General features: G+C 58.2%; 1 protein-coding gene across 1 annotated transcript; it reads left to right on the forward strand.

The window, feature by feature from the left end:
* Nucleotides 1–1,174: 1,174 nt before the first annotated feature.
* On the forward strand, nucleotides 1,175–14,338 carry LOC127482723 (golgin subfamily A member 2; the record flags this gene model as incomplete). Its single annotated transcript, XM_089321928.1, is given in 13 exon segments — nucleotides 1,175–1,240; nucleotides 2,565–2,687; nucleotides 3,533–3,605; nucleotides 4,107–4,114; nucleotides 9,965–10,072; nucleotides 10,343–10,386; nucleotides 10,507–10,570; nucleotides 11,230–11,285; nucleotides 11,447–11,525; nucleotides 12,445–12,532; nucleotides 12,886–13,214; nucleotides 13,462–13,575; nucleotides 14,081–14,338. Coding segments are annotated over 13 exon segments (1,410 nt in total), but the record flags the coding sequence as incomplete, so codon positions are not given.
* Nucleotides 14,339–26,039: the final 11,701 nt, after the last annotated feature.

The raw sequence follows: 26,039 nt of genomic DNA on the forward strand, positions 1-26,039 counted from the left end.
TCACAGGTCGGGGGGCGCAGGCCCCCTCACGGTTCGGGAGGCACAGAAATCCTCACAGGGTCTGGGGGCTTTGGCACATGCACGGAGTCAGGGGGCGCAGGCACCCCCACTGGTTGGGGGCGCAGACATCCACGTGGATCTGGGAACGCAGGCACACGCACGGGGTCTGGGGGCACAGGCTTCCTCACGGGTCAGGGGGGTGCAGCCACCATGACGGGGTCGGGAGGTGCTGGCATCCTCACGGGGTCTGGGTCCGTAGCCATGCTCACGGTTCGGGAGCGCAAACATCCTCACGGATAGGGGGGGCACAGGCTCACTCATGGAATTGGGAGGTGCAGGCACACACACGGGTCGGGGGCACAGACACCCTCACGGGATGGGGTCCGCAACCATCCGCACGGGTCAGGGGGGCGCGGGCTACTCACCGTGACCGGAAGGCCCTGAGGCAGCTGCGGCCGGGTCCTGCTCAGCCCTGGAGGGAAGCGTGGGAGAGGCTGAGGCCCCGGAGCTGCTCTGAGGGGAAAGGGGGCCCGTGGGGGCGCGGGCGGAGGAGCCGCCGGGACCTGGGCGCGCCCGACTGGATCCAGCTGGGCGGGGTCAGCGTGGGGCCCCTCGAGGAAGGGCTGGGTGTGAGAGGGCAGTGTCTGGAGGACGTGAAAGGGACCCTGAGGGGATTTCTGAAAGGAGAACGTCTGGGGCACATCTGGGAGGAGTCAGAAAGGGGTCGTGAACTGATGCAGTGTCCCCTGCTCTGCGCTCCGCGCACCTCCTGAGCCCTGGGGTCCGAGGGCCCCGGTTCGGGGGCGCCTGTGGAGAAAGGGGGTTCAGGGCGCGGGCCGGAGAGCGGCCTCTGGGGTCCGCAGACTAACTAGAATTCTGTGACGGACGCCATGAGAGGCTCCCAGAAAGCTGCGTGCGCACCCAAGGGAAATCGCCCCACCCCCAGAGTGGGCGGTGACAGAGCTGCACGCGCAGCTCCCATTTTGACGCCTCGGACCACGCCCCTCTGTTTCATCTTTCTCACTGACCAATGGGCTTGAAGTGTGGCGACCACGCCCACCCAGCCTCGCCTAGTTCTGCCCTGAAGCTGCTTCTCCTGGCTCAGTCACATACCTGCGCGGTAGCTGCCAGGAGGAACTCGCGTTGGTTGCTGGGATCGTGATGATGTGCCGCACCTCGCACCCTCCCCGCGGTGTCGGAGGAAACCTGACAGAGCAAACTGGCTGCGGCCAAGAAAAAGGTAAAACATCGGGTCGCGCCCCCCGGCCCAGCCCACTGCCCCTCTGACAGCCAGTCCGTGGCCGGGGTCTATGCGGCTACTCAGACACTCTGGTCGAGCCAGAACGCCCCTTTGGCTTCCCCCACCCAAGTCCTCTCAGCCAGCACCGCCCCCTCAGCACCCAGCCCCCGCCCTGGCTTGTCGCCCCTGGGTGACTTTGGGCCATTGGCTCCTGGGGCTCCTTGGCCCAGCCTCAGACCTCGCCTCCGGCCTCCCGAAGCCGGACCTCCTTGGGGTCTGTGGGCTCAGTCTCCAAGGACTCGGGTCCCTACCCTGCGCCCCACCTCCCCCTGCGCAGCGCATGGGTAGGGCAGAGTGGGATGTGGTGAGGTCAAATCCTCCTGGGGACTGGCATTACCTCCAGCTCGGGCTTTGATCTCCCGGCCCAGTCCCCTAAGTCCTCACCCCCTTTCTGCTTCCGCCTGCAAGGGGACTGGGGACTGGGGGACCCCCTTCCTCAGCTCAGACACTGACAGTGAGATGTGTCCCGTTCCCCGGGGGAGCTGGAAGTGTGGGCAGTGTTTCTGGGTGACCGCGGGAAAACAGGTTTGGTTTTCCCCCAGGTTTTTACTCTCCAGAGACTTACTTTGGGGGTGTGCGAGTTCTCAGGCTCCCATTCAATTTCCCTGATGCTGGGATCAGAGTGCCCCACACTCAGGCTCTCTGGAGTGACAGCTGTGTGACCGTCTGTGGAACAGACTTTGGGAGACTAAACTTTGTAGCCTGAACCCTCCCCAGGGGAGTTTTTGAAGCTGGGTGAGGGCACTGCCACAGAGGAGCAGGCAGCAGCTTGGTGAGGCCACCCTGGGGCTTGGGACGGAACCTGTCGTGACGTCATAATGGGCCCTTGGCTGGAATAATGCCTGGGTTCTACTCTTTCTCCTCGGTTTCCAGGGTTCCTCGGGGTGCCCCTCAAAGTTCTGTGAGGTTCTGATATGGAAGGAAGGACCCAATGTCTTGTTTCCAAACCACACAAAGCGCAATTCCTGACCACATAATGTTTAACCTTCTATCTCTACCTCTGGTTTTGCTCCCAGCAGCTGCTGATTCTTGGCAGAACCCCAGAAGTGAGAGTTGGAAGCTGATTTTAAATTCCATCATTCCCTTTTATTGAAGCCATGTTGTCAGTTCTTCAGACATTAACTGATCGTTCCAGCCCCTTGAAGGGTTGTTGGTGGCATGAAGTCAGTGGTGGGCATGAGAGTTCTTGAGAACACTGTGAAGTAGGATGTGACCGCAGGGGCTTAGGGCATTCCAGAGAATCAACTGCTTTTCCTTTCCACAGTTAAGAGACTATCAGCGGAAGAACAGGCCTGGTGGTCCTGCAGGAGGAAAAAAGAAGAAAAACCTTAAAAACGGCAGTAGCCCTGAGACAACCGCTTCTCGGGGTTGTCACTCAACTGAGGATGTGAGTCTTGGCTGGCCAGGCTGCTGGGGGCTCGGGGGCTAAGGGGCAATGGGGGGTGGGGGGTTGGGGATCCAGAGGACAGTGGAAGATGGTGGAAGGGAGTGTTAGATACTGGTCAAGGACTCTGGGTCTGAATGCTCCCTTTCCCTCTGCTAGGGATATGATGTAAGGCAAACTGTTCAAGCTTTCTGGGCTTCTCTCTCCACATCTGTGAAATAGATAGGGCTGATGTTTTACTTACAAAGTTTGAGAGTTTTTGCTGTTCTTGTATTAATCCAGAATACAGGGTCTTGTAACATTCATAGTCGCTGGTATTTGCGACTTCCTCATCCCCGGCCTCAGGAAAAGCCAGGCCAGTGAGAGCAGCCCGGCCATCAGGCTGTCCCCTTAGGAAGCCCCAGGCACTGGGATGCGGCCTTGGCTCTGGGTGACCTCAGAAAAGTAACAGCCTCCCCTGGGCTTCAGTTTCAGGCTGTCAGATATTATTGGATTGGAACAGTGTCTTCTAATTGTTTAGCTGTAGCCTCCCTGTTCAAGAGAACCCTTCTGCAGAAGTCTGGTTTTAACATGGAGAGTGGGGGTCGTGTCTGGGGGAGGGTCTGAGAGCCGTGCTGGTCAGTGACTGCGCTTCCTGTGATTCTGGGGCCTGGGGACTTTTCCCTCTGTCTGGCGAGGCAGCAATGGCCAGTCTGAGAGGATGGCCTAGGGGCCACAGTGTGGATCTCTGCTCTTCCTCAGCCTCCGTTTCCTGACTCCACCTCTTCCTTCCCCGACATCCTCGCCTCTCTCTAAGCCACGTCTCTGTGTCTTCCCTGCCCTTGTTTTCCCCTTTTCACCGCCTCTAGATGCAGGACATACTGAAGGTGCTGGCGTCTGACCTTAACCATTCCAATGGGGTAGCGCTGCCCCATAGGACAAGTGGAAGGGGAGGCAGTGCCGAGACCCCCCCCCTCTGGCTTGCTGCCTCCCAGATGTGCATGTCCCTGAGGCTTGTCTCATTTGGTGCAGACTCTGCCTCTGGCTTGTTTTAAGTTGCTGCCATTAACCCTCGGCCTGCTTATGTCTGCTTCCTCCCCTGCTTGGCTAATTGCATTTTTTCCCTTCCCTTGTGTCTTTTATCATCTTGGAGAGGGTAAGACACACCTCAAAGATTCGGTAATTTGGGAATAACTTCCAGAGCAGGTCTGTGGGGTTTTGGGCTTTGAATGCCCAGTGCGGTCAGACCAGGAGAAATTTGAAAACATACAAATGCTGTTACATTTTGCCCTCTGGGCAAGTAGACCAGATGGAAGTGAGTGATTTTTCAACTTGATGAATTCCATTTTGGTTTGAAAGTGAGAAGGTAGAATTAAGAGAAAATGAATTGGCTTTATAATCACAAGGATGGAGGTTAGCTTTTCAGAGGAACTAACCAGCAAGGATGTGAAGCTACCCAGACAGACCAGTGCTAGGACACTCTGCCTGCCCCTCGTCTCTTTGACAACTCAGATGGGACGCTCAACCATGTTCACTGGGCCCATGGATGGCAACGGCATTGGATGCACAGTGGTGGAAGTAGAAGAACAAGACAGGAGGTGCCATGGGGGTGGCAGAGTCCTCTGAGGGGGCAGGGGAAAGGCGGCAATAGGCCAGCTGCGTGGCTAGGTGAGGGAGGTGGGTTCCGAATGGACTTGCGGCTGGAGAAGGTGGCGTTTGAGGCCAGTGTGAAGATTAAAGGTGGGTAATATTCATCCACGTGGCGAGTGGGGGAGGCAGAGGGAGCAAAGAGGTCATAGGCAGCATCGTGAGGTCATAGAACACCTTTCAGGGCTGCAGGGAGCCTGAGTTGTGGGAGGGGAAGGGCACAGGCACATGGGGCTAGGTAGGCCATAACCTGCAGATAATGTTGGCACTTCCTGTCTAACTGCCCCAGGGCCTAGCCAGTGTAGCAGGGCTGATCTGCAGATGGGCCTAGGGAAAGGGACAGGTGGCTGGTCAACCATCATGGCAGCTCCCACCCAGGAAAGTCTGGCTAGGGGCCATGATCACTCTGCGGCCTCAGAGGAGACACAAATGGCATAGTCTGGGCGGGGCCCAGGCAAGGAGAAGTCCTGACAGCTGAATATTTGACTTCAAGTAGCTCAGTGTACTTGAGCCATCACAGTGTCTGCAAGGGTTGGCGTGAGGAGGAAGCTGGAGTCAGAGCTGGAGCTAGGAATTGGGCTCAGGCACTCTGAAGCCAGGTGCAGCCTTCTCATCTGGTGTCCTGACACCCAGGCGAAGCTGGACCTTCTGATGTGAAGCGAAGGGCAGGCTTCTCATCTGGTGTTGTGACACCCATGTGAAACTCCACCTTCAGACTGAAAGCAAGGTGCAGGCTTCTCATCTGGTATCCTAACAACCACGGGAAGCTCCACCTCCAGACGTGATGTGAGCTGCTGGCTTCTCATCTGGTGTCCTGACACCCAGGCGAAGCTCCACCTTCAGACTGAAGCCAGGTGCAGGCTTCTCATCTGGTGTCCTGACACCCAAGAGAAGCTCCACCTTAAGACTGAAAGCCAGGTGCAGGCTTCTAACCTGGTGTCCTGACACCCAGGCGCAGCTCCACCTCCAGATGTGAAGGAGGTTCAGGTTTCTAATTTGGTGTCCTGACACCCAGGTGAAGCTCCATCTTCAGACTCAAAGCCTGGTGCAGGATTCTCATCTGGTGTCCTGACGCCCAGGCGAAGCTCCACCTTCAGACTGAAAGAGAGATGCAGGCTTCTCATCTGGTGTCCTGACACCCAGGCGAAGCTCCACCTTGAGACTGAAAGCCAGGTGAAGGCTCATTTGGTGTTCTGACACCAAGGTGAAGTTCTACCTCCAGATGTGAAGGAGGTTCAGGCTTCTAATCTGGTGTCCTGATGCCCAGGTAAAGCTCCCCCTTCTGACTGAAAGCCAGGTGCAGGCTTCTCATCTGGTGTCCTGACACCCAGGTGAGCTCCACTTTCAGACTGAAAGCCAGGTGAAGACTTCTCATCAGGTGTCCTGACACCCAGTCGAAGCTCCACCTTGAGACTGGATGCGAGGTGCAGGCTTCTCATCTGATGTCCTGAGACCTAGGCGAAGCTCCACCTTCAGAAGTGATGTGAAGTGCAGGCTTCTCATCTGGTGTCCTGACAGCCAGGCGAATCTCAACCTCCATACGTGAATGAGGTTCAGGCTTCTAATGCGGTGTCCTGAGGCCCAGGTGAAGCTCCACCTGCAGACTGAAAGCCAAGTGCCGGCTTCTCATCTGGTTTCCAGTTACACAGGCAGAGCTCTACCTTCAGACTGAAAGCGAGGTGCAGATTTCTCATCCGGTGTCCTTACACCCAGGCGAAGCTCCACATTCAGACTGAAAGCCAGGTGCAGGCAACTCACCTGCTGTCCTGATACCCAGCCGAGCTCCACCTTCACAATGAAAGCCAGGTGCAGGCTTCTCATCTGGTGTCCTGACACCCAGGCGAAGCTCCACCTCCAGATGTAAAGGAGGTTCAGGTTTCTAATCTGATTTCCTGATGCCCCGGTGAAGCTCCCCCTTTAGACTGAAAGAGAGATGCAGGCTTCTCATCTGGTGTCCTGACACCCAGGTGCAGCTCCACCTTCAGACTGAAAGCCAGGTGCAGGCTGCTCATCTGGTTTCCAGACAAACAGGTGAAGCTCCACCTGAATAGGTGATGCGAGGTGCAGGCTTCTCATCTGGTGTCCTGTCAGCCAGGCGAAGCCCCACCTTCTGACTCAAAGCCAGGTGCAGGCTTCTCATCTGCTGTCCTGACACCCAGGAGAATCTCCACCTTCAGACTGAAACCGAGGTGCAGGCTTCTCCTCTAGTGTCCAGAACCCAGGCGTAGCTCCCCCTTCAGACTGAAAGAGAGGTTAAGGCTTCTCATCTGGTGTCCTGACACCCAGGCAAAGCTACACCTTCATAGGGAAAGCCAGTTGCAGCCTTCTCATCTGGTGTCCTGACACCCAGGGGAAGCTCCACCTTCAGACTGAAAGCCTGGTGCTGCCTTCTCATCTGGTGTCATGACACCCAGGCGAAGCTCCACTTTCAGACTGAAAGCCAGGTGCAGGCTTCTCATCTGGTGTCGTGACACCCAGGTGAAGCTCCACCTTCAGACGTGATGCAAGGTACAGGCTTCTCATCTGGTGTCGTGACACCCAGGTGATATCCACCTGCAGATGTGAAGCGAGGTTCTGGCTTCTAATCTGGTGTCCTGACGCCTAGGTGAAGCTCCACCTTCAGACTGAAAGCCAGATGCAGGCTTCTCATCTGCAATACTGACACCCAGCTGAACTCCACATTCAGACTGAAAGCGAGGTGCCGGCTTCTAATCTGGTGTACTGATGCCCAAGAGAAGCTCAACATTCAGACTAAATTCCAAGTACAGGCTTCCCATCTGGTGTCCTGACACCCAGGCTAATCTCCACCTCCAGACGTGAAGGAGGTTCAGGCTTCTAACCTGGTGTCATGACGCCCAAGTGAAGTTCCCCCTTCAGACTGAAAGTGCGGTTTAGGCTTCTCATCTATTATCCTGATTCCCAACAGAAACTCCCACTTCAGACTAAAAGCGAGGTGCAGGCTTCTCATCTGGTGTCCTGACACCAAGGCGAAGCTCACCCTTGATGAAAGCCATGAGCATGCTTCTTATCTGGTGTCCTGACACCCAGGCAAATCACCACCTCCAGACGTGAAGGAGGTTCAGGCTTCTAATCTGGTGTCCTGAAGCCCAAGTAAAGCTCCACTTTCAGACTGAAAGCCAGGTGCAGGCTTCTCATCTGGTGTCCTGACACCCAGGCGAAGCTCCCCCTTCAGACTGAAAGCCAGGTGCAGGCTTCTCATCAGTTATCCTGATGCCCAACAGAAACTCCACCTTCATACTGAAAGCAAAGTGCAGGCTTCTCATCTGGTGTTCTGATGCCTACTAGAAGGTCTACCTTCAGACTGAAAGTCAGGTGCAGGCTTCTCATCTGGTGTCCTGACATCCGGGTGAAGCTCCACCTTCAGATGTGAAGTAAGGTGCTGGCTTCTCATCAGGTGTCCTGACACCCAGCTGAAGCTCCACCTTCAGACTGAAAGCCAGGTGCAGGCTTCTCATCTGGTGTCCTGACACCCTGGCGAAGCTCCACCTTCAGACTGAAAGCCAGGTGTAGGCTTCTCATCTGGTGTCCTGACACCCTGGCGAAGCTCCACCTTCAGACTGAAAGCCAGGTGAAGGCTTCCATCTGGTGTCCTGACGCCCAGGCGAAGCTCCACCTTCAACTGAAGGCCAGGTGCAGGCTTCTATGCGGTGTCCTAATACCAAGGAGAAGCTCCAGCTGCAGACTAAAAGCTAGGTGCAGGCTTCTCATCTGGGGTCCTGTCACCCAGATGAAGCTCCACCTTCAGACTGAAAGCCAGGTGCAGGCTTCTCATCTGGTGTCCTGATGCCCAAGAAGAATTCCACCTTCAGACTGAAATCCAAGTGCAGCATTCTCATCTGCTGTCCTGACACCAGGGCAAAGTTCCACATCCAGATATGAAGTCAGGTGCAGGCCTCTAGCTGGTGTCCTGACACCCAGGCGAAGTTCTACCTTCAGACTAAAGGCCAGGTGCTGGCTTCTTATCTGGTGTCCTGACACCCAGCGGAGCTCCACCTTCAGACTGAAAGTCAGGTGCAGGCTTCTCATCTGGTGTCCTGACACCCAGGCGATGCTCCACCTTCAGACTGAAGGCCAGTTGCAGGCTTCTCATCTGATGTGATACCCAAGAGAAGTTCCCCCTTCAGACTGAAAGTGAGTGGCAGGCTTCTCCTCTGGTGTCCTGACACTCAGGTGAGCTCCACCTTCAGACTGACAGCCTGGTGCAGGCTTCTCATCTGGTGTCCTGACACCCAGGCGATGCTGCAACTTCAGTCTTGAAGTGAGCTGCAGGCTTCCCATCTGGTGTCCTGATGCCCACACCAAGCTCCACCTTCAGACTGAAATCCAGGTGCAGGCTTCTCATCTGGTGTCCAGACAACAGGGGAAGCTCCACCTTCAGAAGTAGAATTGTGACTTGGTTGTTCACAAAGTAATCACAGTACATAGATTCTATTTTTATTTACTTATTTATGTATTTGAAAAGCACAGTTATAGAGAAGACGAGATGAGAGAGAGGGAGAGAGGGAGAGAGGGAGAGAGAAGTGTTCCATCTGCTGGTCCACTCTCTAAAGGTATAACTGCAGAGTCAGCACGCCTTTTTCTCATGTAGGCTTTGCAGCCTGGACTCTAAGGAGGCATCCGATTGGGGTTTTCAGAGGCCAGGGCTGAAGGATCCAGAGAGCAGGCAGCAACTCCCTGCCTCCACTCAGCTTCTCTGGCTGCTGTCACTTGTTCAGCCATCTTGGCTGTGTGCGGCCGTCTGGCCTGCTGACATGAGGTGGTCTCTAGAGCCAGATGCGTGGACCGAGAGTTAGGCCTGAGCCTGGGGAGAAGCTGGATGGGGCTGGCCGAGGGAGGGGGTCCCACTGCGGCAGAAGGAGGAGAGGCTTCTCCACATCTCCAAGCACTAGATCCCCGCATTGTTCCCTAGCAGTTTTTCTGGCAATGAGGCGCCATGACCTCCATGTGCCAAATCAAAGAGCAGACGTCTTACCTGTGATTTCCTGGCTTCTTTTGGTAGAGTAGGTGTTTCTGGAGCTGCGAGATGGGGCTGAGAGGTATGCCCATGAGGCGGCTGTGGTTGATTTTATCTCCAGAAAGCAGGGAGGGGCTTCTTGGGCAACATTTCTCCTTGGAAAGGCCTTAATCAGAGAACTACAGCTGATGGTTGAGGCAGAGAGGAGGGCAGGGAGAAAGGGCGGAGAGCAGGAGAGGGCAGTGGCAGAGAGCTACCTGGAGGGAGCCCCGTCACCACCAGTGGCCTCAGCCCAGCAGGGGCCTAGAGTCAGGGTCACTGTGTGGCAGAGACTGGCTTCCTGGAAGAACACTGCCATGCTCCCTGATGTTGGTGCCCGTTCCTTCTGCCTGCTGCGGCTGCCGGAGGTCAGAGCCCTTGCTGAGGTCCAGGGAGAACCAGGGCCTCGTGTCCATGGAGGTTGTAGCCCCCTTCCTTTGAGCTTTGGCCACCTGAAAAGATGTCACGTGTCCCCAAGCCTGGGCAAGCCATTCCCACAACCCCTGTGGTTCCCAGCATGTGTGACTGTCACTCTGACTGCTACGACATCTTCCTACCTGCTCTGCGCCCTTGTGTCCATGGCAGCGAGGCACCTCCTCTCCTGCACGGCCCCCTAACCCCCTGCTCTGTTCCCTGACAGGCGCCCAAAGACCGCACTGCTCCTGCACCACCCTCTGCTGATGCCACCGTGTTACTTGGCTGTTTAGCGCCCCCTGGCGCTAGTCTAACTAGCATGGCACCAACTCAGGTTTGCCTCCATCCTTCTGCCTGCTACCCCTGTATGCTTGCACAATCTCCCTTCCCAGAGGACTGTGCCTGCTGTGCCTTCTCTTCTCCTTTCTTCCGGCAGCTTGGTTCCCAATGTGAGGAACCCTTCCCAGCACTGGGGTGGGGGAGGCCAAGATGGGGCTTTCTCTTGAGCTTGTGGCAGTGGCAGGTTGCTGGAAGGAGCTGGGCTCCTGCCACCCCTGGGTGGTTCTTACTGGAAATCAGGTGATCACTCTCTCTTCTCCCTCAGATCCATGATGCTGACCATGGCCCTGTCCTCATAGATGAGACCAAGTGAGTGTCTTCCTGTGCGGGCAGCAGTCCCTAAGCCATGGGAGTAAGGGCAGGCCACAGCCCAAGGACCTCTTTTGCATCAAGCCCCTGCACCCCTGACCTCTGTGTGCCTGTCCCTAGGACATTGTCCTCCACGGAGAGCCTGCGTCAACCTGCTCAGCAGCTCCATGGTCTTGTCTCCGAGGTACCCCAGACACTGGGACTCAGGAAGGGAGGAGAGAGAGGAGAGGACAGAATGGAGGCTGGGATTCCTGAGAGATGGGGAGATCCTGGGATAGACTGACCTGCTGGGCCGTGTTGGGCAGGCTGGGTGACGGCTTCTTCTTGGAAGCCATACAGATGAAGGACATGGCCATGAGAACGGTGACAATGTATCTCAGCGCAGGAAGCATAGGGAGAGCATCACTCAGGAAGGGAGGGGTATGGTGATGAGACCCAGGAGAAGCTGGCATAGAGGGTGATGAGAGGAAGAGGCCAGGCTGGGCAGAGGAGTTTTCCAGGTGGAGGTGGGGGGCAGAGAGGTAGTCTGAGGGTAGGCATAGAGGGTGATGAGAGGAAGAGGCCAGGCTGGGCAGAGGAGTTGCCAGGTGGAGGTGGGAGGAGAGGTAGTCTGAGGGTAGGCATAGAGGGTGATGAGAGGAAGAGGCCAGGCTGGGAGAAGAGTAGCCAGGTGGAGGTGGAGGGGGAGAGGTAGTCTGAGGGTAGGCATAGAGGGTGATGAGAGGAAGAGGCCAGGCTGGGAGAAGAGTTGCCAGGTGGAGGTGGGGGGGGAGAGGTAGTCTGAGGGTAGGGACTTGGCGGTGGAGGACGTAGCATCTCCATGGGAGCTCTTGTCTCTTCTAGTCAATGTCCTACATCAATGGAGAGGGCCTCACATCTTCCTACATGAAGGTCTGGAGGTGAGTGGCTCTGCAGGGCCAGCCCCCCTCTTCTCCCACAGCGGGGGCTGAGTGCCCTGCTGCCAGCTGAGACAGCCCGTGCCACCCCAGCCCTAATGACTGCTCTCTCTGCCTCTCCCCAAACCCTCCTGCAACTCCTCCTCTCTGCATGCGCCTCAGAGCAGGTACCAAGAGCTGGCAGTAGCCCTGGACTCCAGCTATCTAACAAACAAACAACTCAGTAACACCATAGAGGAATTGGTAAGAGCCCAGTGGGGTCCCCTGATTCCATGCTGCCCACCCTGGGCTTCTGTTTCCCCGTGGGCTATGAAGAAAGGGGCTGGGGGCCCCTGGTGCTGAGGGAGAGTGGGGTGCTGGGTGGGCCAGGTCTCAGCTGGAGGGACCCCAGAGCATGGAGCATGCAGCATGGCTCTCATCCTGTTGCTGCCCTCTCCACCTCCTCTCTTCTCCAGACACCCCTGCTTGCACCCTGGCCACACAGCCCTGGGATTGTGGCCTCTCATTCAGCACTGGCCATGAGCCTCGTGTCCCCACCCTGACTCAGGCCCTGACTTGAGCTTTGAGTTTGGACAAGCGCCTCTCCACCCTGGACTTGAGTTTCCCAAGGAGGTGGAAATGGCAGTTGTCAAAGGTCTCTTTTAGCTCTAAGAATCCAAGATTTCCAGGCTTCCTGGGACATCAACCTCAGGGAGAGAAGGGATCTTACCTGTGCTTTTCATTCCTGTATCCCCGCTGTTAAGAGCAGCCCCAACCCCTATGTAGCACGTGCTGAGCTGTCCAACGATGCGCACACCCCTGTAAATCCAAACCTAGCGGAAGGCCTGTCTTTTCTCACATTCTGTTTCTGGAGGCTCACCTTACTGTCCCCTAAGAAGAATCCCAATTCAGACGCGGTTCCATAGCTGTGAGCAAAAACCAGCAAAGACCCACATGCTCTTTCCTTGGGAGCCTCGGGACAGGTCCTGTGCCCATAGGGTCTGAGAATGTGCCAATCCCGCCCTGGCCCCCTGTGCACCCCCTCTTGCTCTGGGAGTGGAGTAGAGGGGACATCCTTAGTCACCTTCCTTTCTTTGACTCTCCCCACAGAAACAACAGCAGCATCGGTTTAGAGGGAGGCAGTGGCCCCTGCTCATGGCTCTTTTCCCTGTGGTCTGGGCAGCTCTGCACACTGAGGGAGGAAAAGGAGTGCAGCCTGAGTCAGGTGTGGGAGTTGGAGACCACCTTGGCCGAGCTCAAGAGCCAGATGGGTAAGCAGGGGCAGAGGTGGCCTGGGAGCAGGATGGGTGTTGGGTGCCCCGGTGAGTGGTGTTGTGGCAGAGGGAAGCAGGTCTGTGCTGGTGGATGGCGAGTCTTGTCATCTCTTTGAGCATAGGTGACCTCATCTGTAAATAGGGGTGGCGCACCCACTGTCCACCATGCACGGTCAAGCACTCTGTGTCCTGGCTTGGAAGGGTAATGACCATCTGAATATGGAAAGTTGTTAGCCAAGAAGCCAGCACCGGGGTGGGGGCAAGCCGTTGGCCTGAGGAGCTAAGGACCAAGACAGGAGCTTTTTGAAAACCCAGAGGCCAGGGCCCCTGATGGCTGCTTCCTTTCTCAGCTGAGCCTCCCACCCCAGAGTCCCCAGCTTCCCCCGCGGGGCCGTCGGAGGTGGAACAGCAGCTGCAGGCGCAGGCTGAGCAGCTGCAGAAGGAGCTGGAGAGCCTGGAGGGACAGCTGCAGGCCCAGGTGCAGGACAACGCAGGCCTGAGTCGCCTGAACCAGCAGCAGGAACAGCGGCTGCTGCAGCTGGAGCGGGAGGCAGAGCTGTGGGGCAGCCAGGCTGAGGAGCACAAGCAGAGCGACCACGTGACCATCAGCCGTGCGCTCCTGCAGAACCTGGAGCTCAAGGAGCAGCTGGCCAAGCTGCAGGATGGCTTCGTGAGACTGGTGTGTTTGGCCTCCCTGGACAAGGCCTCTGGTACAAAACACTTCCCTCTGGGCCTTCACTCCCCCCCACCAAAGGGGACGGTGATGACCTAGGCAGGCGCCCTGTGAGCCAGGACCCTGCTCAAATGTCTGTTGGAGGAAAGGGGCTGAGCTTCCAGCCCTCCCAGCACTGTGGGAGGTGGGCACCTGGTGCTGGGATCCGGATGCAGCCACTTTGGGTGGCAACGGATTGCTTCTCTCTGTGCAGAGCAATGACAACATGCGGCTCACCCTCTCGCTGCAGGCAGAGCAGCACATCAAGAACGAGCTGGCCAGGGAACTCGGCCAGCTGCAGGAGAAGCTGGGGGAGCTGAAGGAAACGGTAACGCTCAGCCCGACTGTGAAGGACTGGGCCATGGGGACAAGTCTCTGGGGAGGGCAGTGCTAGGCCCAGGAGGGAGGCTGCTCCAGTCTGGAGTGACAGGTGACCTCCATGTCGACTGTCCTGCCTCTCTTAGGGCTGGTAGCCCCGGGCTCCTCCCAGGCCTGGACATCATTGTCCCACGAGAGGTGTTTCACCCACCTTAGCTACCCTTTGCTAAGCCTCAGATTCCTGACAAAGGAACTTAGCATTTTTTCCTTACACAGGTGTTGAGGATGAGCTGAGATTGTGCATGTAAAGTATTAGGCACGAGTGTTCCCCTAACAGCTGATGCCTTCCCTCTCGCGTGTGGCCTCAAGTTAAAGTGATGGGAAAGAAGGGGATGAGGTGTGAGGCTGGGTGCAGGAGACATGGGGCTCTGGGCCACTCTCCTGCAACCAGTGGAATTGGTTAGCAAGCCACCACCTGCCCTCATGCTCCCCCCACCCCCCTTGGTCTTCCGCAGATGGAGCTGAAGAGCCAGGAGGCTCAGGGTCTGCACCAACAGCGCGACCAGTGCCTGTTCCACCTGCAGCAGCACGTGGCCGCCTACACACAGCTGCACTTTGAGAAGAAGGCGCTACACAAGCAGAACCCTACTGTGCAGCAGCTCAGGAAGCAGCCACAGAAGATGCAGAGCCCCCAGGAGCGCCCAGGCTTGGGCACCAACCACTGCATCCCCTTCTTCTACCGGGCTGACGAGCATGACGACATTATCGTCTAACACCAGATGCCGTCAGCCCAGAGAGCCCCAACCCCATCCTTGCCACTCCACCCCTGCTAGCCACCCTATCCCCTGCCGTTCCTTCCCAGTTCCCTTTCCTCCTTAGCAAGAACCCCTGATGGGGAGAGAAAGGCCTCTTTAGGCTGCCTCTCTGGAGGACCCCGGGGGCTCCTGGGGCCTCCTCATTTCCAGCTCCATCCTCAGAGGCCGTGATCAACACAGGCAGCATTTGTGTGGCCCCCAGAACAGCCGAGACCAGGGGGTGCTCATCCACTTGGGAAGTCAGCCAGGCAGTTTTCATCACCCCTCTTGGGGCTAAGTGTCAGCCTGGCTGGCATAATCTGGCCGGGAACATCACGTGGGGGCATCAGCAGGCACAGACATGAGGGCATCAGGAGAGGAGGGCAACTGAGTGAGGGTCATTGCTGGGCGGGGGCACCCAGGCTAGGGCATCGCTGGGCAAGGGTCACTTCTGGGGCAGGGGCATCATCATGGGCAAGGGTCACTTCCAGGACAGGGGCGTCATGGGTAAGGGTCACTTCTGGGCCAGGGCATCATGGGTAAGGGTATATGGGTGAGGAGGGCACAATAGGATGAGGGTCCTCTCTGGGCGAGGGCAGTCCCTTATTCAGGGAGGCTCCCGGTCCCGAATCGCAGGGTGGCCTGGGCAAGCTGAGGCGAATGGGAGGCCGGGTGCTTACCACACGTGGCGCTCATGGTAGGCCATGCATGGTCCAGCTCTTCACTCCATGCTTGTGCCCCCAGGCAGCCCAGCTGGGAGGCACGGTCAACAGTCCTCAAACGGTCGGCTGCGGCAGGTGATGCAGGGGCACCTGTCCCCTTACTAAGAGGCACACCAGCCAGGCAGGGCCGAGGCAGGCTAGGCAGGCATTCGGGGGATGCCCTTTTCTTTGGAGGCACTTTGGGGCAGGGCAGTAGGCAGCATTCTGTCAGGCCCTAGGACAGTTGGGGCTAACTCTAGGCCTGATGAGGGGAAGAGGCTGCCTCCAGTGGGCCTCCCCACCCCCACCCCCACGTACATATTGTACTTGTGTATATTTTGTATATTCTGGGGGTAGGGCCTCCCCTGTATCATATCTGAGGCTGGAGCGTGCAAATGAGGAGGAGGTCTTAATAATTATTTGGGGCTGGGAAACGTATTTATTGACAGTCTATGGCCCAGGAAAGAGGCGGAGACAGGGTTGTGGCACCATGGTGATGTGGCTCCTGTTATTATCTTGAAATAAAGAGATTGAGTCATACTGCTTGGCCCCGTGTGTGGCAGCTTTGTTGCAGGGCGCAGGGTCTGCTGTGCTGTGGGTGGGCACTGCACAGGGCAGCAGGGCCTGCCAGCAGTGGGCAGCCTCTGTGCTGTGCTGAGTGTTCAGTGGGGTGAAGAGGCCTCTTCCAGGCTGGTCTCCTTACACCGCAACTCCAGGGGCACTGCCACCTGTGTGTGTGTGTGTGTGTGTGTATAGATATAATATGAGTTTTTATAGATATTTATAGAACAGGGCAGGAGCAGGACCACAGAGGGGCACACATTTTCACCAAGGTCACACCTGGAGGTGTGAGCTCACCACACAACAGAAAGTCACAGAAGAAGGGGAGGCTTTGGGGCTGAGGGGCCCCTGTCAAGTCACAGAACAGCTCTCTGGACAGACTGGCAAAGGGAGGTCTCCGAGGAAGAGGAGGGATCTGGTTAGAGGTTGAAGGGGGGCCTGGGGCTCTCAGGACGGGACGGCCTTGCCTGACCCAATCGTCTGGCAGTGGGAGAGAGAGCAGAGAGAACAGTGGAGAGAGAGGAGGGAGACAGGTGATAAGCCAGGCCACGGCACTGGTGGGCAGGGCGGAGGTGGGAAGCAGCAGGAGGTGGGCATGTGGGTGAGCTTTCTGGAAAAGGCCATGGACAGGAAGGGGAAGGAAGATGGGAGGAGGAGCTGGAGTGGGTGACCAGAGCTTCCAGGGAGTCGGGGTGGAGGCTGGAGAGGGCCTCCCCTGCCACTCATGCCACCTCTCACACAGCACCCAGGCAGCACAGCCAGAGTCCTGACACAAGCCTGGCCCTCTCGGGCTTCCCTCCTCCCTGACGGCCCTGCCTTTGGACCCACTGGCCAGGGCCAGCACTAGCCTGGGAGGCCCATGTGGCAGCCAACAGGCCTGATGGAGAAAGACAGGAAGAACCACCCTGCTTGAACCAGGAGTGGGCAGCTAAAACTGATGGCTGGAGGGGGTGCAGGAGGCCCCTCAGGTACTCAAAAAGCCCAGCGTCCTCAGAGGGGACACTGGAGAGGCAGGGCGGGCAGGGGGCCACAAACTCACAAATCTAAGAGAGGAGCCTCAGCTGGTTGGGGGGCTGCAGGTCATGTAGGTGAGTCTGGGCCCTCCCTGCTGGGGAAAAGCAGAAGAGGGAGAGTCAGAGGCCAGCGAAGAGTGGCAGGTGGGGCCCTGGGCCAACTCTGTGTCCCAGCCAGGCGGAACTCAGAGTAGCTGACCTGTCCTGGCTACGGGGCTTCATCGTAGGCTGAGGACCCTGCCTTCAGCCAGTAGCAGGTGTGACAATGCCCAGGAGGGAGGCAGGAGGCTGAGTGTCCCTGCCTCACCTGGGCTGATGGGTGCAGAGGTTTCTCAGGCTTTGAGGTCATCAAGCAACCGAAGGCTTCACCCCCGGCCACTCTCAACTGCACACCCAAGGGACAAGGTGACCCTTGGCCTGTCACCCTGGCCTGTGCTGGGGCTCCCAGGCTGGGGGGCTTGATACCCCCTGCCCCTGCCCCCTGCCCCCAGCAGCACAGCTCCGATTGGGGCAGGTGTGGCACGCCCAGGAGGAAGTTCAAAGACCTCTGGCTGCCCCACAACACCCCCCCAAGTTCCCAGCCCCTACACCATCAACCACAAGCCCCTGGCCTTTCTGGCAGCTCCAGAGGGCACCCACATCTGCCAGTGGTGCGGATCCTGTCCCGAGAACCCCCAGGCTCAGCCACGGAGGCCCTGGGCAGCTGCACTGAGTCCCGAGGCTGCCTGGGAAGGGAGAGGAGAGAGCCAGCTGGCCCAAGGACAGAAACAGGAAAGAGGGAGCCTGGCGCTGCAGTAGGGAGAGGGAGGGGCCTGGCCCTCAGGTCCCAGGGGTGCCCCCCAGTGCGGGGCTGGTGCAGTGGGGCAGATGCGGTCCTGAGGCAGGCAGAGTGGCAGGTGCCTACCTTGGCTGACGCTCCTCAGGGGGCACTGAGAGGGATTCTGAAAGACAGCTCGGGAGCCTCCCAGAGTTTTGTCTGCTCAGGAAGACTGAGGAAGGCCCACCTGTGGGCTGTGGTTGGGGCGGAGGAGGGCTGGGGGTAGCCATGATGCCACTGTGGGGGGGGCACGCAGACATCCTCCCCACATTGGGTGGGCTCAGAAATCCTCATGGGATGGAAGGCATTGCCACCCACACGGAGTCAGGTGGTGCTGGCCCACTCACAGGTTGGGGGTCACTGGAACCCTCATGGGTCAGAGGGCACGGACACCTTCACGGGGTTCAGGGGCGCTGGCAACCTCATGGGGTTGCTATCTGCAGCCATTCTCACAGTGTTGGGGGGCCCGGGAATACTCACGGGGTTGGCGGTGCTGGCACCCTCACAGCTCGAAGGGCCCGGCACCCTAATGTGTTCAGGGAGCACAGGCACTCTCACGGGTCGAGGGGCCCAGGCACCCTCAAGAGGTCAGGGGTGCAGCCACCCTCACAGGGTTGGGAGGCGCTGGCATCCTCACAGGGTTGGGGTCTGCGGCAGCCATCCTCATGGGGTTGGGGTCTGCAGTCACACTCACGGTTCGGGGGCGCAGACATCCTCATGGGTTGGGGGGCACAGGCACCCTCACAGGATGGGGTTCACAACCATCCGCATAGGTCGTGCAGCCCAGGCATCCTCACGGGTCAGGGGCACAGACATCCTCACGGGTCTGGGGGTGCAGCCACCATGACGGGGTCGGGAGGTGCTGGCATCCTCACGGGGTCTGGGTCCGTAGCCATGCTCACGGTTCGGGAGCGCAAACATCCTCACGGGTCGGGGGGCGCAGGCACACTCATGGGGTTGGGCGGTACAGGCACACACACGAGTCAAGGGGCGCAGACATCCTCATGGGTCAGGGGCGCAGACATTCTCACGGGTCGGGGGCACAGACACCCTCACGGGATGGGGTCCGCAGCCATCCACACGGGTCGGGTGCGCAGACTTCCTCACGGGTTGGGGGCGCAGACATTCTCACGGGTCGGGGGGCATAGACACCCTCAAGGGATGGGGTCCACAACCATCCGCACGGGTCGGGGGGTGCGGGCACACGCAGGGGGTCGGGGGCACACGCACTACTCACCGTGACCAGAAGGCCCCGCGGCAGCTGCGGCGGGGTCCTGCTCAGCCCTGGAGGGAAGCGTGGGAGAGGCTGAGGCCCCGGAGCTGCTCTGAGGGGAAAGGGGGCCCGTGGGGGCGCGGGCGGAGGAGCCACCGGGACCTGGGAGCGCCCGACTGGATCCAGCTGGGCGGGGTCAGCATGGGGTCCCTCGAGGAAGGGCTGGGTGTGAGAGGGCAGTGTCTGGAGGACGTGAAAGGGACCCCGAGGGGATTTCTGAAAGGAGAACGTCTGGGGCACATCTGGGAGGAGTCAGAAAGGGCTCGTGAACTGATGCAGTGCCCCCTGCTCTGCGCTCCGCGCCCACCTCCTGAGCCCTGGGGTCCGAGGACCCCGGGGCGGGGACGCCTGTGGAGAAAGGGGGTTCAGGGCGCGGGCCGGAGAGCGGCCTCTGGGGTCCGCAGACAAACTAGAATTCTGTGACAGACACCATGAGAGGCTCCCAGCAAGCTGCGCCCGCACCTAAGGGAAATCGCCCGGCCCCCAGAGTGGGCGGTGACAGAGCTGCACGTGCAGCTCCCATTTTGACGCCTCGGACCACGCCCAGACTCCCTGGCAAAGCTCCACCTCCAGACGTGAAGCCAGGTGCAGGCTTCTCTCTGGTGTCCTGACACCGAGCCGAGCACCACCTTCAGATGTGAAGCGAGGTTCAGGCTTCTCATCTGTTGTCCTGACACCCAGGTGAATCTCCACCTTCAGAATGAAAGCCAGGTGCAGGCTTCTCATCTGGTGTCCTGACACACAGGTGAGCGCCACCTTCAGACTGAAAGCGAAGTGCAGGCTTCTCATCTGGTGTCCTGACACCCAGGCAAAGCACCACCTTCAGACTGAAAGCCAGGTGCAGGCTTCTCATCTGGTGTCCTGACACCCAGCCGAGCTCCACCTTCAGACTGAAAGCGAGGCGCAGGCTTCTCATCTGGTGTCCTGACACCCAGGCGAAGCTCGACCTTCAGACTGAAAGCGAGGTACAGCCTTCTCACCCGGTGTCCTGACACCCAGCCGAGCTTCACCTTCAGACGTGATGCGAGGTGCAGGCTTCTCATCTGGTGTCCTGATGCCCAAGAGAAGTTCCACCTTCAGACTGAAAGAGAGGGTAAGGCTTCCCATCTGGTGCCTGACTCCCTGGCAAAGCTCCACCTCAAGACGTGAAGCCAGGTGCAGGCTTCTCCTCTGGTGTCCTGACACCCAGGCGAAGCTCCACCTTCACAAGTAGAATTGTGACTTGGTTGTTCACAAAGTAATCACAGTACATAGATTCCATTTTCATTTACTTATTTTTTTATTTGAAAAGCACAGTTATAGAGAAGCCGAGATGAGAGAGAGAGAGAGAGGGAGAGAGGGAGAGAGAAGTGTTCCATCCCCGGTCCACTCTCCAAATGTATAACTGCAGAGTCAGCACGTCTCTTCCTCATCTGTAGGCTTTGCAGCCTGGACTCTAAGGAGGCAGCCGATTGGGGTTTTCAGAGGCCAGGGCTGAAGAGTCCAGAGAGCAGGCAGCAACTCCCTGCCTCCACTCAGCTTCCCTGGCTGCTGTCACTTGTTCAGCCGTCTTGACTGTGCGGCCGTCTGGCCTGCTGAGATGAGGTGGTCTCTAGAGCCAGATGCGTGGACCGAGAGTTAGGCCTGAGCCTGGGGAGAAGCTTGATGGGGCTGGCCGAGGGAGGGGGTCCTGCTGTGGGAGAAGGAGCAGAGGCTTCTCCACGTCTCCAAGCACTAGATCCCCGCATTGTTCCCTAGCAGTTTTTCTGGCAATGAGGCACCATGACCTCCATGTGCCAAGTCAAAGAGCAGACGTCTTACCTGTGATTTCCTGGCTTCTTTTGGTAGAGTAGGTGTTTCTGGAGCTGCGAGATGGGGCTGAGAGGTATGCCCATGAGGTGGCTGTGGTTGGTTTTATCTCCAGAAAGCAGGGAGGGGCTTCTTGGGCAACATTTCTCCTTGGAAAGGCCTGAATCAGAGAACTACAGCTGATGGTTGAGGCAGAGAGGAGGGCAGGGAGAAAGGGCGGAGAGCAGGAGAGGGCAGCGGCAGAGAGCTACCTGGAGGGAGCCCCGTCACCACCAGCGGCCTCGGCCCAGCAGGGGCCTAGAGTTAGGGTCACTGTGCGGCAGAGACTGGCTTCCTGGAAGAACACTGCCATGCTCCCTGATGTTGGTGCCCGTTCCTTCTGCCTGCTGCGGCTGCCGGAGGTCAGAGCCCTTGCTGAGGTCCAGGGAGAACCAGGGCCTCGTGTCCACGGAGGTCGTAGTCCCCTTCCTTTGAGCTTTGGCCACCTGAAAAGATGCCACGTGTCCCCAAGCCTGCGCAAGCCATTCCCACAACCCCTGTGGTTCCCAGCATGTGTGACTGTCACTCTGACTGCTACGACATCTTCCTACCTGATCTGCGCCCTTGTGTCCATGGCAGCGAGGCACCTCCTCTCCTGCACGGCCCCCTAACCCCCTGCTCTGTTCCCTGACAGGCGCCCAAAGACCGCGCTGCTCCTGCACCACCCTCTGCTGATGCCACCATGTTACCTGGTGGTGTAGCGCCCCCTGGCGCTAGTCTAACTAGCATGGCACCAACTCGGGTTTCTGCCTCTGTCCTTGTGTCTGCTACCCCCGTATGCTTGTACCATCTCCCTTCCCAGAGGACTGTGCCTGCTGTGCCTTCTCTTCTTCTTTCTTCCAGCAGCTTGGTTCCCAGTGCCAGGCACCAATCCCAGAGGACTGTGCCTGCTGTACCTTTTCTTCTTCCTTCCGGCAGCTTGGTTCCCAGTGCCAGGCACCCTTCCCAGCACTGGAGTGGGGCTTTCTCTTGAGCTTGTGGCAGTGGCAGGTTGCTGGAAGGAGCTGGGCTCCTGCCACCCCTGGGTGGTTCTTACTGGAAATCAGGTGATCACTCTCTCTTCTCCCTCAGATCCATGATGCTGACCATGGCCCTGTCCTCATAGATGAGACCAAGTGAGTGTCTTCCTGTGCGGGCAGCAGTCCCTAAGCCATGGGAGTGAGGGCAGGCCACGGCCCAAGGACCTCTTTTGCATCAAGCCCCTGCACCCCTGACCTCTGTGTGCCTGTCCCTAGGACATTGTCCTCTACGGAGAGCCTGCGTCAACCTGCTCAGCAGCTCCATGGTCTTGTCTCTGAGGTACCCCAGACACTGGGACTCAGGAAGGGAGGAGAGAGAGGAGAGGACAGAATGGAGGCTGGGATTCCTGAGAGATGGGGAGATCCTGGGAGAGACTGACCTGCTGGGCCATGTTGGGCAGGCTGGGTGATGGCTTCTTCTTGGAAGCCATACAGATGAAGGACATGGCCATGAGAACGGTGACCATGTATCTCAGTGCAGGAAGCACAGGGAGAGCATCACTTGGGAAGGGAGGGGGATGGTGACCTTTCTTTGACTCTCCCCACAGAAACAACAGCAGCATCGGTTTAGAGGGAGGCAGTGGCCCCTGCTCAGGAAACTGGCGCAGTTGGCTGCATGGCCCAGCTACCTGAGCCAGGCTCCACCCCCATCCTAATGGGATTGGCTGCTCCTGCTTCCCTGCCCGCCCTCAGGCAAAGTTTTAAAAGGGCCTGTTCCTGAACACGTGCTCTCTTGCCCCTTCTCCCCTGCTCTCTCTTGCTCAGTTCCTCTCTCCAGCCTCCTCCTCTGGGCTCTTGGCTCAGCTCTCCTCTCTCCTCTTCTCTGCTTTATTTTCTCTCCTTGCTAGCTCTTCTCCTCTCTGTCTTTCTCTCTTACAGTCTCCCTCCCTTTTTTCCTTTGCCGCTCCTTCACTCCAGTCTGTAGGTTGTTCCCCAATAAACCCTTTCCCTTACTCCGGTGTCCGGTGTGCTTTGCGACAGCTAACATTAAGATATAACAGTGAGACCCAAGAGAAGCTGGCATAGAGGGTGAGGAGAGGAAGAGGGCAGGCTGGGCAGAGGAGTTGCCAGGTGGAGGTGGGGGGCGGAGAGGTAGTCTGAGGGTAGGCATAGAGGGTGATGAGAGGAAGAGGCCAGGCTGGGCAGAGGAGTTGCCAGGTGGGGGGGAGGTGGTCTGAGGGTAGGCATAGAGGGTGATGAGAGGAAGAGGCCAGGCTGGGCAGAGGAGTTGCCAGGTGGGGGGGGAGAGAGGTAGTCTGAGGGTAGGCATAGATGAGAGGAAGAGGCCAAGCTGGGCAGAGGAGTTGCCAGGTGGAGGTGGGAGGAGAGGTAGTCTGAGGGTAGGGACTTGGCGGTGGAGGACGTAGCATCTCCATGGGAGCTCTTGTCTCTTCTAGTCAACGTCCTACATCAGTGGAGAGGGCCTCACATCTTCCTACATGAAGGATCTGGAGGTGAGTGGCTCTGCAGGGCCAGCCCCCCTCTTCTCCCACAGCGGGGGCTGAGTGTCCTGCTGCCAGCTGAGACAGCCCGTGCCACCCCCACCAGCCCTAATGACTGCTCTCTCTACCTCTCCTCAAACCCTCCTGCAACTCCTCCTCTCTGCATGCACCTCAGAGCCAGTACCAAGAGCTGGCAGTAGCCCTGGACTCCAGCTATCTAACAAACAAACAACTCAGTAACACCATAGAGGAATTGGTAAGAGCCCAGTGGGGTCCCCTGATTCCATGCTGCCCACCCTGGGCTTTTGGTTCTGTGGGCTCTGAAGAAAGGGGCTGGGGGCCCCTGGTGTGAGGGAGAGTGGGGTGCTGGGTGGGCCAGGTCTCAGCTGGAGGGACCCCAGAACATGGAGCATGCAACATGGCTCCCGTCCTGTCACTGCCGTCTCCGCCTCCTCTCTTCTCCAGACACCCCTGCTTGCACCCTGGCCACACAGCCCTGGGATTGTGGCCTCTTGTTCAGTGCTGGCCATGAGCCTCATGTCCCCACCCTGACTCAGGCCCTGACTTGAGCTTTGAGTTTGGACAAGCGCCTCTCCACCCTGGGCTTGAGTTTCCCAAGGAGGTGGAAATGGCAGTTGTCAAAGGTCTCTTTTAGCTCTAAGAATCCAAGATTTCCAGGCTCCCTGGGACATCAACCTCAGGGAGAGAAGGGATCTTACCTGTGCTTTTCATTCCTGTATCCCCGCTGCTAAGAGCAGCCCCAACCCCTATGTAGCACGTGCTGAGCTGTCGAACGATGCGCACACCCCTGTAAATCCAAACCTAGTGGAAAGCCCATCTTTTCTCACATTCCGTTTCCGGAGGCTCACCTTACTGTCCCCTAAGAAGAATCCCAATTCAGACGCGGTTCCATAGCTGTGAGCAAAAACCAGCAAAGACCCACATGCTCTTTCCTTGGGAGCCTCGGGACAGGCCCTGTGCCCATAGGGTCTGAGAATGTGCCAATCCCACCCTGGCCCCCTGTGCACCCCCTCTTGCTCTGGGAGTGGAGTAGAGGGGACATCCTTAGTCACCTTCCTTTCTTTGACTCTCCCCACAGAAACAACAGCAGCATTGGTTTAGAGGGAGGCAGTGGCCCCTGCTCATGGCTCTTTTCTCTGTGCTCTGGGCAGCTCTGCATGCTGAGGGAGGAGAAGGAGTGCAGCCTGGGTCAGGTGCGGGAGCTGGAGACCACCTTGGCCGAGCTCAAGAGCCAGATGGGTAAGCAGGGGCAGAGGTGGCCTGGAAGCTCCAGTAAGGGGTGTTGTGGCAGAGGGAAGCAGGTCTGTGCCGGTGGATGGAGAGTCTTGTTATCTCTTTGAGCATAGGAGACCTCATCTGTAAATAGGGGTGGCGCACCCACTGTCCACTATGCACGGTCAAGCACTCTGTGTCCTGGCTTGGAAGGGTAATGACCATCTGAATATAGAAAGTTGTTAGCCAAGAAGCCAGCACCGGGGTGGGGGCAAGCCGTTGGCCTGAGGAGCTAAGGACCAAAACAGGAGCTTTTTGAAAACCCAGAGGCCAGGGCCCCTGATGGCTGCTTCCTTTCTCAGCTGAGCCTCCCACCCCAGAGTCCCCAGCTTTCCCCGCAGGGCCGGTGGCGGTGGAATAGCAGCTACAGGCTCAGGCTGAGCAGCTGCAGAAGGAGCTGGAGAGCCTGGTGGGACAGCTGCAGGCCCAGGTGCAGGACAACGCAGGCCTGAGTCGCCTGAACCAGCAGCAGGAATAGCGGCTGCTGCAGCTGGAGCGGGAGGCGGAGCTGTGGGGCAGCCAGGCTGAGGAGCGCAAGCAGGGCGACCACGTGACCATCAGCTGTGCACTCCTGCAGAACCGGGAGCTCAAGGAGCAGCTGGCCGAGATGCAGGATGGCTTCGTGAGACTGGTGTGTTCGGCATCTGGTACAAAACACTTCCCTCTAGGCCTTCACTTCCCCCGCACCAAAGGGGACGGTGATGACCAGGAAACTCGGCCAGCTGCAGGAGAAGCTGGGGGAGCTGAAGGAAACGGTAACGCTCAGCCCGACTGTGAAGGACTGGGCCATGGGGACAAGTCTCTGGGGAGGGCAGTGCTAGGCCCAGGAGGGAGGCCGCTCCAGTCTGGAGTGACAGGTGACCTCCATATCGACTGCCCTGCCTCTATTAGGGTTGGTAGCCCCGGGCTCCTCCCAGGCCTGGACGTCATTGTCCCATGAGAGGCGTGTCACCCAGCTTCACTGGTCACTACACAAAGGCTACCCTTTGCTAAGCCTCAGATTCCTGACAAAGGAACTTAGCATTTTTTCCTTACACAGGTGTTGAGGATGAGCTGAGATTGTGCATGTAAAGTATTAGGCACGAGTGTTCCCCTAACAGCTGATGCCTTCCCTCTCGCGTGTGGCCTCAAGTTAAAGTGATGGGAAAGAAGGGGATGAGGTGTGAGGCTGGGTGCAGGAGACATGGGGCTCTGGGCCACTCTCCTGCAACCAGTGGAATTGGTTAGCAAGCCACCACCTGCCCTCATGCTCCCCCCACCCCCCTTGGTCTTCCGCAGATGGAGCTGAAGAGCCAGGAGGCTCAGGGTCTGCACCAACAGCGCGACCAGTGCCTGTTCCACCTGCAGCAGCACGTGGCCGCCTACACACAGCTGCACTTTGAGAAGAAGGCGCTACACAAGCAGAACCCTACTGTGCAGCAGCTCAGGAAGCAGCCACAGGAGATGCAGAACCCCCAGGAGTGCCCAGGCTTGGGCACCAACCACTGCATCCCCTTCTTCTACCGGGCTGACAAGCATGATGACATTATCGTCTAACACCAGATGCCATCAGCCCGGAGAGCCCCAACCCAATCCTCGCCACTCTACCCCTGCTAGCCACCCTATCCCCTGCTGTTCCTTCCCACTTCCCTTCCCTCCTTAGCAAGAACCCCTGATGGGGAGAGAAAGGCCTCTTTAGGCTGCCTCTCTGGAGGACCCCAGGGGCTCCTGGGGCCTCCTCATTTCCAGCTCCAT

This window comes from Oryctolagus cuniculus, chromosome 19, assembly GCF_051225735.1.
Source record: "Oryctolagus cuniculus isolate XC-2025 breed Fujian yellow rabbit chromosome 19, ASM5122573v1, whole genome shotgun sequence".
Lineage (NCBI taxonomy): Eukaryota > Metazoa > Chordata > Mammalia > Lagomorpha > Leporidae > Oryctolagus > Oryctolagus cuniculus.